Source organism: Wasmannia auropunctata, unplaced genomic scaffold (assembly GCF_000956235.1).
Source record: "Wasmannia auropunctata unplaced genomic scaffold, wasmannia.A_1.0 LD336095.1, whole genome shotgun sequence".
NCBI classification, from domain to species: Eukaryota; Metazoa; Arthropoda; class Insecta; order Hymenoptera; family Formicidae; genus Wasmannia; species Wasmannia auropunctata.
The window spans coordinates 3,375,654-3,392,034 of NW_012026795.1; the positions used below are offsets into that span (position 1 = coordinate 3,375,654).

The 16,381-nt window shown below is 41.3% G+C and overlaps 2 protein-coding genes across 4 annotated transcripts in view; one reads left to right on the forward strand and one right to left on the reverse strand.

Moving 5' to 3' along the window:
• Window positions 1-15,415, forward strand: part of LOC105462738 (calponin homology domain-containing protein DDB_G0272472-like) — a 55,227-nt gene extending 39,812 nt beyond the window's left edge. The window contains exons 2-16 of one of the 3 annotated variants that reach the window (XM_011709566.1): window positions 706-857; window positions 1,213-1,401; window positions 1,868-2,155; window positions 2,721-4,238; window positions 10,072-10,422; window positions 10,540-10,767; window positions 10,889-11,253; window positions 11,460-11,850; window positions 12,314-12,370; window positions 12,847-13,178; window positions 13,347-13,587; window positions 13,876-14,075; window positions 14,302-14,474; window positions 14,538-14,702; window positions 14,978-15,415. In XM_011709566.1, the coding sequence (XP_011707868.1) occupies window positions 807-857; window positions 1,213-1,401; window positions 1,868-2,155; window positions 2,721-4,238; window positions 10,072-10,422; window positions 10,540-10,767; window positions 10,889-11,253; window positions 11,460-11,850; window positions 12,314-12,370; window positions 12,847-13,178; window positions 13,347-13,587; window positions 13,876-14,075; window positions 14,302-14,474; window positions 14,538-14,702; window positions 14,978-15,000 (4,572 nt within the window). In that variant the 5' untranslated portion in view covers window positions 706-806 and the 3' untranslated portion in view covers window positions 15,001-15,415. The remainder of the gene's footprint in view (window positions 1-705; window positions 858-1,212; window positions 1,402-1,867; window positions 2,156-2,720; window positions 4,239-10,071; window positions 10,423-10,539; window positions 10,768-10,888; window positions 11,254-11,459; window positions 11,851-12,313; window positions 12,371-12,846; window positions 13,179-13,346; window positions 13,588-13,875; window positions 14,076-14,301; window positions 14,475-14,537; window positions 14,703-14,977) is intronic. The other 2 variants (XM_011709567.1, XM_011709568.1) reach the window with 2 other exon arrangements.
• LOC105462811 overlaps window positions 1-16,381 on the reverse strand; it is a 91,075-nt gene that overhangs the window by 72,134 nt on the left and 2,560 nt on the right. The window lies entirely within an intron of this gene.

Below are 16,381 nucleotides of genomic sequence, written 5' to 3' on the forward strand. Positions count from 1 at the left end.
TTTGAATCGCTTCAGAGCGCCTTCAGATCGTTCCTTTAATAAAAATTGAGTCTGAACACGTTGACGTAGCGTCTTTTTATTAAATGCTTTGTATTTATGAAAAATAATATATGCAGTTATTTTTAAATTGTTAGAGAAAGAGAATGATGGAATATCCTAAAGTATTTTGGAAACTTCTGAGAGAAATTTAAGAATTCGTCTTTTTACTGCACGTTCGCGTTGCAATTTTTGCTACGAGAAGGTGATGCGTATTATTTTGGAATGGAGCAAATTTTCGGAAATAACACACGTGTAGCGGATATGACGCGTGAACGTAAACCGAATACGATAATATTTGTGCGCAAGGCGATAAACATTCTCGATTCAAGGCGAACATCTGCTATAAATGAAAGTCTAACTAAGGCGAAATATATATCTGATAGATCATTCGCATTGTTAGAGATTCATTTCTTATTTTATTGAATACAAAGAAGAGTCATAAATTAATACTGTCAAGCTATTTCAAAAAAATATCATTGAAAATACCATAAATTTTAAGTAATTAATTTGATTACTTCAATACTTAATCATATTTGACTTTGACAACTTAATCATATTTCATTGAATATAAGATGATCGAGAACGACAAGCTTTATTGTATATTATTATCTGATCGTGTAAATTTAAAGATTTTTTATTAATCTTTAATATTTTTGTTTTTTGCAGGAACAGGACATAGGATGGGCCGAGCCGTGCGAACAGGTGTCGTTCAACATTGAAGAGGAGGAGTACCTCAAAAAAGCGAGAGAAGCAGGAAAGCGCGAAGGATGCCTGCTTCGTCGCAAACCGCCGCGTCCGAGCGGCGAAACGAAAGAGTGGTTAGTATTCGTTGCAAATTTTTTCTGTTTTCTCTCAAAAAGCGATTATATTCAAAACAAATACACAAATAATAATTAATTAAAAAAAAAATTATAATTAAAAAAAATCAGTTCTGCGGTTTGAAAACAATTTTTTTTTATTTTCTTGATTCAAATCAAGCAACATTTCAAAACGCTTATGTTTATAGAAAAATGTCTACAAACTATTCCACTTTAATCTATAAATTGTTGCTTGAATTAAGATTATCATCTTATTTAAGTATCTTAAATTGTTTTGCGATTGCAAGATGTTCGATGATGTATGAAACGCATGAAAAGAAATATGTTGAATATGACCTTCTAATTTTTTTTACAGCAGACGCACGAACCACCAAAATTGAAAACAACCTTGAAGACGCCTCCTAAGCAAGCGACCAATCCTTTACAATTCGTTAAAGTCGGACCATGTTCGCTGTATCGAACCGCGCAGGAGCAACTACAAAAAGTCCAAGAGGTGAAGAAAATTAAACAGGAAGTCCGCGATGATCCTGAGGATTGGCAATCGGTGAGTAAATTCAAAGTCATCCTTATTAAAAGAGATAAGTATTATGATTCGACAATTCGTATTTGCGCTGTATCTCAAGTTTTAGCTTTAATTTTTTTTCAATCACGCATTTAAATTTATATTTCAGCTGAAAAATGTTTATGCAAAAAATTGCTCCGTTTCCTTTATAAATCTTTTTCATTGAAATGCAATATTACAAAGCGGATTAACTTATTACGTCATCATCAGAAAAATATATATCTACTATTTCTTCTAATATTTCATCTAATATATCTACTATTTGTTTTATTGAAAATTTAAAACCATCAATAATTAACCAAATTAAATATTATCAAAATTCACAAACGTAAAATTTCTTATCGAAGTTAACTAAATATCATATATTTTCATAGATTATTATACATTTCTTTATTTAAAAGTTAGTGTGCGGTTTTCTTAATAATGAAACGGAACGTTCCATCCATAGAATTTGGATAACTGGAAGAGTAGCCGGAGGAAGCGGCAGGAACATATAATCGAGCGGGTGGTGGAGGTGAAGAAACTCGAGTTAGAGGAGCACGACCGTCAGCGTCGTCGGAACAAAACCTTCTCAGAGATGATGGAGGAGCGCGGTAACAGAGGCCGTAAGCTGAGCATCAGCTTGGCCATGTACAACGACGAGGATGCGAATGATCTCAGCGACCTCGGGATCGGTACCAGCAGCGGCAAGAGCTCGGTCAGCGGCGATACGCATGACGACACACATAGTGTTCTGGTACGCATTTATTCAAACACGTGATACGCACGTCGATTCGCTTTTATAGAAGAATAGTAATTTCAATTCCGTTAAATCTATTGACATCAATTTTATAAATAGAAAAATTAATTTTTTGAATTATTAATTTATGTTTAAATATATTTTTTTATTTTTTACGCAAATTGACGAGAACTTATCGTTACGATTAATTACAAAATTTTGATTTACATTTTTTTTTAGCACATTCATAAATCCTTACAAGACTATTGACTCGTAAATTCAAAACTTATCGCCATATCACAATGATCTCACCAAACTGTATAATCACATGACCATGATCGCTATATGTTCTTACATTTATTGACGTTATGTGTCACCTACAAACATTTATTTAGTCTCAAGTTGTCCGTCGCGCGATCAATAGTCATTTCTATATTAAATCGATAAGAGAAGAGTAATATTACAAATTAAACATTAAAATACACCTTTGTGCTACTGCGCAAAATTTTGTAGATATCTATTCTCACGAACAACAGCCTATTGTTCGATAACATTATGTTACACTCGCTCTTTCAAATTGTAGAGCGATAGAGACAGCGAGATCGAAAAGAGCCATTCGGACGTCGATAACGCCACCGATATGACCTCATCTACGAGCATCGCAACGGTGACGACGACGACAACAGTCGTGACCACATCAGCAACAACAACGATTGCATCAGCAACAACGACAGCGATGGCGACGACCGCGGATACTAGTACGGCAATGGTGTCGACAGTGGCACCGACGACAACGACGCCGACGGCGACGTCTACCGCGAGAAAAATGTTCAGTGGCGGTTTTCATAGTAATCTGAATCACAATCAGGAGTACGATTCCGGTACCACCGCGACAACAAGCTCACCCGAACCGGAAGAGTATACATACGAAGGCGCCATTCGCGGTTACGTGTCGAGAGTGTCGCAAAACATACCGCGGAAATCCTTAACCGGGATCGATTTTAAGTTGGAGGCGGCGAAATCGTCAGTGAACGGTTCGAAGACGAACTTGAGCGACGACAGTAGCAAGTCCCCGCTGTCGGTGGTGAAGGTGGACATACTGAAGCGACGCGAGGTATTCGAGAAGGCGTCGCAAAAGAGCAACGACAACAAGACAAATAACAGGCTGTCCGGTGACTTCACCGGTACGAAGTCGATCAAAGAGAGGCTGTCGAGTCTCGAGAGACAGAAGTACGAGACGGAGAACAGCGATAATAAGCTCGCTAACAAGACTCTCAACCGATTGTCCGGCGACATGAGCTCTATCCGGGAGAGGCTCACCCATTTGGAGAAGCAAGCTTCGGAGCGAGAGAGCAAGAGCTCCGTTCACCGCAAGCTCAGCACGGAGGATATAGAGACGGTGAGACCTCTCAGGGAGAGACTGTCCACTCTGGAGAAGTACAGCAGCAGCGACGAGTCCTCGGTGCCGACCACGACGAATGAGTCGCGCTCGCACAACGGCGAGCTTACCGCCAGGACGATCAAGGATCGTCTCAGCGCGCTGGACGCCGCCAGAGGCAAGGACACGACGGACAAACGAGGACCCGCGCACGTCGGCAAGCATCCGCTCTGTTTCCGCGATCAGGAGAACAGAGTCGACACGTCGACGCCCAGCGAGAGGAGCTCGTCGCCCGACTCGGAATACCGCGTACCGCGAGCCGTCTTCCACAGAAGTCTGGACTCCCTGGACGCGGACGCGTCCAGCGGCCCGGACACCTTCGAGCGCGTGCAAAGCCTCGAGGAGCTTGATTACGGACGCCAGTATCCCGCCTCGTCGTCGTCCGCGGAACTCCTGAACGACACGGATCGCGAGGACTCGGGTATCCATACCGCGGACGTAAGTTGCTCGGTCAGCCAAGCGGACGAGCCGATCGATGAGGAGATGGTGCATGGCGGCGCGGTCGTCGAACGAAGAGAAATTGCCATTGAGGAGAGGATCAAGACTATGTCTGTCATTCAAGAGGACGCATTGGCGTCGGGCACGACGGTGGAGGCGCCGAACGACACCGCGACGGTTATTCACTCACAGTTCACCAACCGGGAGGCAGTAGCAGTGAACAAGGTAAGGGAAACATCGAAGCGCTTTTGAAATCTCGCATTTTAAGTAATATAAATTTTTCCCATATTTAAATCACATATTCGATGAGAAGCAATTCATATTCATTTCATAATTTCTATTTTAAATCTTTAAAATGTAGGCATAATAACTTTTAAATCGAAAAACTTTTAAACTTACGCCCATATTTGAGAAAAGCAATTTCAATTTTATTTCACTTTTATTAACTATCTTTTTCTGATACGTCTATTTACATCTTAAAAAATTGGACATTGAGCACTGTTTCTATATTTTTTACTACATCCTTTGTATTCTTTTCTTCTTTTTGGTGATGGGTTTCGGACAACTACATATCGGGTTGTAACTCTCTGATTCTGTAGGGTACTGCTGACATCTCTGGGGAACTGTCAACTAACAAATCACAGCCGCAAGCGCGCGTAGAAACCATTACTAATTCTAACGCACTTCGTTCGCATACTTCCGTGCCTCGCGCGATCATTCATCCGAGTCCCAAAATACCTCTGCGACAAGAAACGACAATTCCCGAAAGCCTTTCGAAACTACGGGCGTTCGGCAAAGACGCGGTCGAGTTTAAGACAGATTCCGAGCCGAGTCCCAGCGAATCCATAGTATCGGCCAGTCTGAAACTTTCTATCGAGCAAGCCAGACCGAAATTCGTTGGCCAAGCGAAGCGGCAAAATCTATCCATTCTCTCTCAATCTCAACCGTGTTCGGACACCATTCCCGGCGCGGAGACGTATCAATTGTCATTTCCCTCCGTCAGAACGACGACGACCCCTAGCCTGTCTCCCCCCGAAACCAGCCCGATTTCCAAGCCTGCGTCCTGCCGCCCCACGTCCAAGATTCCCACCCCTCTCTCTCGCAAAACCACTAAGTCTTCGCCAACGAGTTCCGACTCTGTCTTGACCTCGCTCGTTCCCAAAGCTTCGCCCACAAAGGCGCACAGCGCGAGTAACAAACCCTCGGCGAGTAATAATCAGTCTCCCTGTCCGATTCGGAGACCGTCCGAAACGGCGACCGTCGAGACCGTCTCCTCATCCGTTTCCCCGCAAACGAGTAGTTCAGCGGAACTTCCGCTCTCACCCACGACGTCGAGGCTACCCGCAGCAAGCGTGCGACGCCACGACGACGCGCTGCCGCCTGCGGAACGACGTCGCACTGTGGTGGAGGTGTGCGAGAAGGTGGTGGTACCTCAGGGCAAGGCGCCCACGACGCCGCCGGTGACGCCGTTCATCACGGTGAACCGCGTCGTGAACGTGGTGGACAAGCGGACGACGACCCCCGTCGCCGAGGTTAGAAGCGATCAGCAAGCCGGCAACGCCTCGAAAAATTCCTAAAAAATAAAGACGCGAGGACCATCTTTTCTAATATATAAGACAATAACAATCCGCGCAATAGTCCTCCGCTTTTGATCAGCCTCTAGACAAGCCGTGCTCTAGATACTTTTAGTAGTATTACGTAGAGCCACCCCGTCGGACGCGAGGAATCGCGAGGGTGTGTCGAGGGTGTGAAACGCTGAGAGAAACGAGGGTTCCAGGAACAACTCCATCGTCGCTTTGACCTTAGCCTCGTGCCAACTGCCGCCTATATTAGTCGACGAGGATCGAACGGTTCGAAAACATATACGCGTTTTCCACGTCAGCTGAGCGCGGTTGCGCGGCTCTTTTCCGTTTAACGCTTTCGTCACCCGGGGTTCCGAGAGTTCCGCTCCCAGTTCTTCGGGAAGCTCGAGGACTCCTCCGGAGGGAGGAACTGTTACCCCTAATTTAACATTAACGAATCGCTGTCGTGTCTCTACGCTCATTGAGCGTGAAGTTACGTAAACTTAGGCTACGTATATATACGCCAGCCGCTAGTCATGTAAATAGGCGCAGGTGCGAAGCTGTAAGGTAAATCTCCGGTTACGATACGTATAGATTTAGATCGGGTTTATGCAGAAACTCTACCGTGAAACTGCTGCTACGCGTATTATAATATGTATATATATATATACGGCGGCGCAACGACTTGTAATAGAGTTCACAATTGCGGTATTATACCGTATATGTCTGCGAACGTAACAGCAGCAGACGGCCTAAGCGCTATCTCGTATACATATGCCATTTAAGGAAGGACGTATAACGGCCGATCTCGGCATTAATTGACTTTAATCGGCAGTTTAACTCTATCCCCTCCGCGATTGCGGCGAAAGCCTGGCGAGGCGAACGGAACGGTCGATTAAAGTTGACCGCCGATATCGACCGTAAGCGGGAATAAAACCATTGTGATAACACGTTCAATTGCCCCTCATCTTAATTACGATCGTGCATTAAGTCTCTAGCACGTCGATTAGAATATATATCGGCGATATCGCAGGGGCGTTCTCCAAGGAAACGCTCGAATAACTTGTGACGATTTGTATAGCGAACTTTACAAGGAGAACTCTCCGGAAATCCGCGATTATGACTAATTCTCATGGATTATAAGCGATCAACCGAGAAAAAAAAACGAGCAACGATGAAATATAAGATACACTGGCTAACGAAACCTGCTATGTCTGTATTATTTTCTCGTATCATACATTCACGTGAGTTCCATCGCGCGGAATAACAAAGTTTTATCTTGCTTTTTAACTTCTAATTTCTTTTTTAAATTTTACCATTTGTTTTTTTATCACATTGGTGGTTATCGAAAAGAGATTAATCCTGGATTGTTTTAAAAGAATTTACGTCCGCAAATTTTAATACGTCAGATCAATTCAATTCGAATTCATCGAAATTCAGCAAATGGATTGATTCATTTGTGACCGTGAATTTTGGAAAATTAATTATTAGCGAGATCTGTCAAGACGTTAAATAACGCAAATAGCTTGTCGCTGCAAATCTCGATGCAGTTCATCTCCGTGGTTAATAGGGCGCATAAATATGCTCTTTTAATAACAGCCGCGTTCAAAGTACGATGGATATATCGGCCGCGTGACGCGCTGGGTCGAAGGTCAGACTCGCGGTGACAGTTAATTACTAATAAAGAACGCGCCGTAAAATAAAAAGCAACCATACGAGCCTACTGTCGCCGCCCGTCAACGATATTTTCATCAACGGTTGTCGCACGTTTGTCGGCGCGCGATCGCTTCCTTTCCACGCGCGTCTCTCGGTCCTCGATACACCGAAGAGGTAAGACGTCATGTACTCTTGATTGCTTCGAGCAAAGCAGCGATTTGCTTGAGCTGTGTGTTAGCCCCCGGTGTGTGGAACACCGTGTCGACGAACGGCTTCTTTTTTTTCCTTTCTTTTTTTTTAGTACACTCCAGAACGAATGGCAATTTCACGAGAGACACGCATGTCTGTACGGATAGCCCCCCGTTCGGATTCAGGGCCTACCTTCGGAAGTTCTCCACGCGAGATCCGATTTTCTCTGTGTCTCGTCTTAAAAAGGAACAGCAAGAGAGAAAAGAGGCATAATAATTCAAAGTCATTCCTGTACAAGGGACGATTTTAATAATCCGAAATAAAGATAAAAATAACATTCAGGTCGATCTATCGATAGTATCTTCGCTTGTCTTCATTGTCATTTTAATCGAAATTTTAGACACGTGCCCGATTTGTTCATAAACGGGGATAAGGTAGGCCCTGATCTCAAAATTCCTTCCTTATCAGTCTTACTTAGAGACGGACGATTGTATTTGATTGACGAAATTCCACATCGCATCGCACTTGCACTCCATCGGAGAACTCGTGTCTCGATAGCGGAGGCTTAGATATCCCTCTTATCTATGTCTCTCTTTCTCTCTCCCTCGATCGCCGAAAGACGCCTTATCGCGCCGTGTGCGCGCTCACAGCCGGCTTTAATCAGTCCGACAACACCTGACATCACGGTGATCTCTAGTGGCTGTGCAATTTTCGAGGCGTGTGCACGATCCGCTTGCAACTTGAGAAAGTGAACGTAGTTTTTCCCGTGTGTGCTCGTCACCTGCATGCGATTTGCGAGTATGACTCGTGAGGTAAGAGGTACTACCGAACGGTTGTGCGTGTGTGGGTTAGTGAAGTGTGAGTTTTTTTTTTAATTTTATTTTGCCGTGTAGTATTTGAAGAGATCGCGTGATCGACTTGGCACTTGTAGTCTTTCTTTGACAGCTTAAGAACGCTCACTCGTGTATCCGCTTTTAGGAAAAAGAGAAAGAGTACTGACTAGCTTATAATGATGTTATCTAGAATCTAAAAGTTACATAGAAGTGCAATTTTTTCATTTTTTTTCCTTTTATGAATATTTTGCTTTGAGAAACGGAGTGGAAATGAGAAGAGTTGTAGAGAATTAAATTTATCTTAACTATAGTTCTATACTGATATATTAACGTTTGATTGACCTCAATTCTTCTGTGTTTCAATTCGATTAAAATTGACTATGAACATTTCTCTTATTTCAGACGCATTTAATCATTTTATTCTTTATTTGCATTTCTGTTTAATCGCTTAATGCCTCATTCTTTTTAATTAAAAAAAAAGGGCGTTACACAGTGCATGTAACACATTCACATCATCTTGACATATAATTGATAAGCTTTTATTCGACGATGCTTTACCGATTACGCATCATCGGTCAGCAAATTATTATTTTTTTTGCAATAATATTTATATTAAAATATATTTTACAAAACAACGCTACACGAAGATTTTGCAACGATCTGCATTTAATAATTGAGCGCTACATGCGGTAATACGTTTTTCGCGAGTATTCGAAGAATCCGCAATAAACGAGATTAATCTTTCAAGTCTTTCACGATCGTGACGAGATCCGTGACGAATGCGCGCGAGAAATACAACGAATCTTGATCGTCGTTATCCGGATCATTACCCGAAATCAGTGCTCCTCGAGTCCGTTGATATCGTAATACGAGCTCCGTACATCTTCAAAGGCGCGTCAAATCGCGGAGAAAAGCGCACGTGATTACGGAGCTCTCCCGCGAGAGGCCCATCGAATGCGTAACATTACGCAACGATGCGTCGCGTCGGCCTGGTAAAACGCGCCCGCGTATTCCCACAGCAGGAATTTCACATCTGGTATGCGTGCGAGACATTCTCCCGACGTTTTTTTTTTCTTCTCCGTGCAATCACCACCTCTGGGAAGATATGCCGATCACAATTGCGGTGAAGTACACGGCGTCGAAGTACACGCATTATATTATGTCACTTAACGATTGCGTCATCAGGGATCCGCGGACGCAGATGCACGAGCCATAAAAATTTCAACGTAATTTCAACTCGAAAGTGTCGCAGTACGATTTCTTGTCGCTACAATTTAAGAAAAAATGCGGTCTCGTATAGTTATCTCGCATTAACTGACGAGCTCTATGACATCACTTTCATATTTAACCGCTCTAGTTTGATACATATTACGGAACATTTTCCTAGACACTTCTTAAATATTCGAATTGATTAGGATAATTAGAAACCGAGAGGCGATATTTTTCAATTATATAATTTAATCATCACAATATCGCAGTGTCATAGTTCATTTATCTTCGCGTCGTGATTACCCTAATTAAAAGCAGTTTTAAAAATATTTTTCTTATATTGCCGATACGTCAATTAATCGAAAGATACGTTCATATATCCTCGAACACTAATAATAAGCGCGATCGAAATACCGAAAGAAAGTTCGATCTTGTTCTTTTAATCAGAATTCGTCCGTCTCCGATCTTCGCGGATTTGAGAAACGCTATTCCAGACGCTATATCATCCGTCGATTTGCATAGAATGTAGCGTTGCAAAATCTCGGGACATGGCGCGAAATTGCATTTTACGTACTCCGCACTCGGCTACACCGCGACTCGTCTCCTCAGGAACGGATTGTTATCGAGAAAGCGGACCAAGAGGAGGAGGCGGCCGCCGCCGCCACCACCGCCGCTGCCGCCGCCGTTGCGAACCGCCCAGCGGCTCCCGCAGTCGAGCACAAGCAGCAGGAAACGGCGGAGATGTTGACGAGCGTCGGGATGCCCGCTGCCGCCGCTATCGTCACCATGAAAAAGTGCGACGCCGACATTGACGTGCACGACGCGCCTAACGCCACGGTTGTCACGCCGACAGCCGACCATCCGCTGGAACGACCGACGAACCTAAGCTTAACCAAGCAGGAAGTCGGTTTGGCCGACGCGCCGAATATCCCGAGTCCACCCTCGCCGAATTCCAAACAAGTTAGTTACAAATTACACCTTAATTTAAATCCCATTTAATACAATGTTTAATAGAATTTTATGAGACAATTCAGAGATTCGTAACACGCACATAAATGTTTTTTTTGTTACTTATAGATTCTACCGCTAACTCTGGCCAACGACGAGGAGATAATTGCCGATCAACCTTTCCTTCTGAGTCCACCGACGAGCGTGGAACCCCCGAAGGAGAAACCACCGCCGCCTCCAGTGGACGTCAGCGACGATGAGAATCGCCCGCCGGAGCCGCTCAAGAGATTAAACTCCACTCGTAGAATCAAGAAAGAGTTGCGCACGAGACGCTCCGATTTCCTCGGTATCGAGGGGGTAAGCACAAAAATCCACCCCGAGATCCGCCATTTTCCTACATCTCGGTTGCTTTAAAAATAATCACATTAAGTTAACAGATTTATAGATTTACATTCTCAATATCGATTTTGTTAATTAGCAGATCAACGACGACGATCTCGAACCCGAGTTAACGCTGACGAAACCACCGGATATGGCGGCGATTCTCGCCGAGGAGAGGCGCATCGAACAACTCCATCGTCGCTCGTACGACACCGACAGTAACTACGAGCAGGATTCGAGCCACGAGAGAGACTCCGGAGTCGAATTAGGACACGTTGAGGACTGGGCGAAGCAGCCGGTTAGCCCCGACATGTCGCAGCACAGCAGGCAGAGCAGCGAGCCTTTCGGTGCCAGTGTGACTTCCTCCGAGGAGGACGAAATCACAAAGAAAGAGCGGGAGATCATTGAAGTTCTCGAGAAGGAAGAACAGTGGCGATACGGCGATAATCGCGAATACAACAGGTACGGATAAATATGATCGTGGCGTACAATTTTTCTGTTATTTTTTTCTGCGAATAAAAAATTTAAGAGACAAAATATCTAAAAAAAAAAAAAAAAAACCGAGAGATATTAAACTTTTAAAGTATCTTCTGGATTTTATTCGATTTTAAAAGAACCTAATTTATATTGGGACGGACAAATTGTCTGATACATTGGTGACGCTATAGTGACTTGGGGGAAAAATTGGCCCACAAACTGCGCGAACTCGAGGAGGAGAAGATGCAGCTGGAGAGAGAGGCGATATTACGCTGCAACGAGGACGCATTTCGCAAGAGGGACGACAACGCACGCAAGCAGGAAGATGCTTCCTCACACGAGCAAACACTGCAACAGCAGCACGATGATGAGACAGCGAAACAGCGGGAGACCCAGGCGCGAACGACGGAGGAGGAAGCGAAGTACATAGGAGACAAGCGAAAGGACGAGGAGCTTGAGACGCAGCCAGAACAACTGAGGATGCAGAACGAGATCGAGGAGAAAGAGCGGAGAGTCGCTGATGCGTGTCGCAAGGAGGAGATGCGCATCCGAACGATGGAGAGTCAAATTCGCGAGCAAGAGGTAAGGCGAATCATTTGGTTCTTATATATTCTTCGAACGCGAAACTAACGAGGAAAAAAAGGCTGATTTTTTTTACAAGTAGATAGTGAATTTAGAACAAGGTATTTTCCGAGTATATTCTTTCTATGACATTTCTATGTCAATCGTTTTGTTTTTTTTTTCCGGGGAAACTTGAAGCTATGCACAAATTTCTTCTTAGCCGAGGCACGCATTTTTAACCGATATAGCTTGGAAATATCATCCTTGGGGCGATGTTATCGTGTGATTTCTCGTCGATACTTTCTTTATCCGTTCGTTTTATTTTAATAACTACTGTCATTTGTACATTGAAAAATTGCGCATTAGTCACGTTCATTATTGCAACATTGCCCGAAGGATTCGATCGTTCCAGTAGTGTGGTGCAAAATCAAGTATACAGCGTAGTGTAAATATTGATAGAGGGATCGTTGCTAATTATTCGCAGAGCAAGGCATTGGTCGGTGCTGGGTTGAGCAGCAACGAAGATGAATTCCCTTCCGGGGTAAGACAACAATTGTCTTCACCACTGTTTTAGTCGCTTGTTTGCACGGAACTTTTACATAAATATATTCGTAGAGGAATTCTTTGTACCTCTTTATTACTGCCTCTTTTAGATTTCTATCGGGATATCTTAACTAATCTCAGCTTGATTCGATATGTGATCTCTTTGCATAATAGTATGTTAAACGAATAGATTAATCACATATAAGAAAGATATGTAATTTTATTAGTGAAGAAATATAAGTTCTATAGAATCGCGAAGATAGCAAATAAATTTAACTAACATTTTGAATTAAATTTATTTATTCATAGAAATATTTAGAGTTTTTGCTGTTTTAAAAATAATTGCTTTGTTTAAAAGAGAAGAATTAGAATTATCGTGATAGAATTTGAAACGTTTGTGTCTAATATTTTAAACGTGCATGTAAATGCAATAAAAAATGCAATTATAAATATATCAATATGTTATCCCTTTAGGAAGTGCTACGAGTGGAAAGGGAACTGCTGCAATTGGAGCAGGAAGAATTAAAGAGACAACGCAATAATTTGGCCTATCGCGAGCAGAAGCAGCTTAGATTGGCAGAACAATTACAGGAACAGTGGAAATCCTTGCAGGATGTTGCGCAGAACTCTATTAAAAACACGCCACAGTACAAATATCATACGCCCGCAGTGAATTACAGATCTTCGATGCCGAATTTGCAGTTTCAAGATGTGCCACGAAGGAGACCACCACCACCACCACCACCATCGATCCCACTTACTAAACCACGTATGCTAGATCAAAGACAAAGAGATGTTACAATCAGGTACGATAAATCATGTATATGGATACCTATTATTGTATTAAATTTTCTTTTACTGTATAATAAATGTTTAGTTAAATTCTATCCAAATTATAAAGTAAAATTTTTTTGTATGATAAGAAGATAGATCATGGTAATTATATATTTCTTTATTTAATGGGGAATGTTTAGAAATAGCCGTATACCATCCGCGGATTCGATTCCCCAACAAGTGGACTCATCGATTCGGGAGAACGGACCGACAACGACACTTGGGAATCACACTGGCCAGCAAATGTCTAGACAGACGTTACAGGCATTAAGCGCAGTACCGCGTCCACGAATTGTTCAAGGTGATCAGTGGGTCCAGCGAAGAAAGAGTGACGTGCCAAGAGGAGCTCACGATGTGAACTATCAACATTGGCTCATTCAAGTGCGTACTAGAATTATTTCTATTAATTGGCGTACAAATTATTTTCTTTATATAGTTCTCTAATTTTGAAAGGCACATTAAATTCGTTACAAAAAATTTGTCGAATAAATAATTTATTGTTGTTGAAATAGGATTTTTCATTCTTTTTTTTTGAAGATTTAATTTGTTAGTTATTCCAATGTTTATGATATATTCTATTGAATTCCTCACAAAATCTAATATGTATAATACAATATCTAACATCTAACACGTAAGATAAGTTTTTCTATCTCAATTATTTCTCAACAGGAGGCGGAACAAAGGAGGATTAATGAGAGAAATCAACGATCACCGGCGCGAAAATCTCAACCGCATGTAACTGGTACTTCCGTACCATATAATGCTCCAATTCGCACAGATAGCAAACCGCTACCCGATTCTATCATACAAACTCTAACGCAAAGGGTACAGAATAAAACGCATGAGAAACCTCTTTTAACAAGGCGAAGGTATATTTAATCAGTATTCGGCGATTTATAAAATAATTCATTTTATGAAGTATAGACATTTATATTTAATATTTAATAATATATAAACAAAATTTTTCAATAATCGAAAAATAAAATATATTTTTTTTCTTATTTATATTTAAACTTCCAGCTAGATTTTCTATTCAAAGAAAAAGAAAAGCTTTTTCTCTTACGATTTACGAAAAAATATTTTCTTTTTTTTTAGGCCAGAGCAAGTTCACAATCAAGAACATTTGACTGTGCAACATCAATCGCCACAGTACACCCTACAGTCTCAAAAATCGCAACATGCGCCAATCGCGAATAACAACGGGAATCAGGAAAAAATGCTGAGCGTGAGCGGAAAGAAGAAGTGTTCGCATTGCGGGGAGGAATTAGGTAATGTAGTAGATTAAAGCTAAAACATCTTTTCATTGTCGTAAATATCCTTGCGTTTCTCAGGTCGAGGCGCTGCGATGATAATCGAAAGTCTACGATTGTTTTATCATATGGAATGCTTCAAATGTTGCGTATGCCATGTGCGTCTCGGCGATGGATTGATGGGAACGGACGTGCGCGTCCGAAATCATAAGCTCCACTGTCATAACTGCTACTCCAGTGACGATGGTACAAAAATTTAATTCTTTTTAAACCGTTAAATATAATTGTACGATCGAGCGCGTTTTGGTTCCGAGAGTATTTAATAAAATGTACACATTGCTCTCGAAATGCCCGCTAAAGAAAGAACGTTTTGAAAATGTTAAATTTCAAAACTAATTGCAAAAAGTGTTTTTTAGATCATAAAAACATAAAGACAATTATTAACGCAATTATGAGTGTATAAATATGTAAAAATAGATCGAATCTTTATCTCAGAATTTACATTGCTGTCAAATTTTCAGGTGTCAAGTTCAGTTGTGTGTAGAGGCCTGGTGGTTAACGGAATTACGCTGATTGTAAACGCTTTTCGGCTAATTAAGATCTTCATAATCAACCGTTTAGTTACCCTTATTTAAAAGGTGTCTTGTCGACACAGCATAAAATAAATTGCATAAACGTAATTTTCTGACAGGTCAAATACGAAGAGGAATGATACCACTGTCCGTCGCGCGATATTATTATTTTCCGTATTTTTTATTCAAGGTAGTGAGTTCACATGTATGCAATACTGTTTCTACCAACTAACACGAATCATACGCGAAGGATGTATATAAGATGTATTTATGTAATTAGTATAGAGATAAGAGATCAATAATTGTTGAGATGGTTTAATGTGGATGTAACTGGCGTCACTTCACTGACGCTGTATATTTTTGTAATATAGTTTCTCGTACTATTTATACCAGGTATATCTAATTTACAACGGTTATAACAAAATGCGCGCGATTGTTTTCTCAAGCGAAGTCTTCGATCTTTTTTTTTTTTTTTTAATTTTGGAAGCAAATAGCACGAGGTTGAGTCTCTACCGAGATAATCATGTTTCGGTTTCGCGAAGTGGCTAATTAAGATAATTCGAACAACGAATCTAACAATACGCTAATGTAATTCGAGGATTGAGAGACTCCTGGCGTACAGTTGTGTGCCATTGTATCACTTTTTGAACTGAAGTTTTCGATTATTTTTTTCTTGTGAACTTCAAAAAGTTATTTTGTCCAATCGAAGTACAATCTGTTAATTTTTTTAATGTATATTCCTGTTTTTTTTTTAATGACTGACAAAAATATTATTTATGTTGATAATTAAATTACATATTTACAAATCAAACTCTTTTTAAAATACGTTTCCGAGGAATATTAGTTTTAAATCCGTCAAGAATCCGCCACTTGTGGTATCAAAATGTAACTCGTATCGGTACTTCCGCGATGACATGTCTGGCTCGATGCGATTTAAACGTGTGCAAGGCGACGATCTCTCAATCGCTTCCCACAATTGTGTCGAAGACATGTTACATTGTGAAATATTGTAACATACGCGTCTCGTGTTATTAACGTAATTTTATATTATTGAAGAGAATAAATGTAAAACATATAGGATCTATTTTTCTGTAAAACCTTTCCTACCTGTTCTACGGACGTTTCCTGCGCGCTCAGATCAATCGTATGACATTGTTTAATGAAATGTAAAATAATCGAAAATAACGCGGAAGATGTGCTTATTTATCTTTCGCCACGCTGCGCAAAAAAAAACTGATTTCGGTTATATATTTATTAGAAATTTTCATAGAAAATCATCTCCGTAAAGTGATTGAAATTAATTTTTTTCCCTTGATAAACACGAGAACTTGAATAAAAAGAACAGAGATGAAA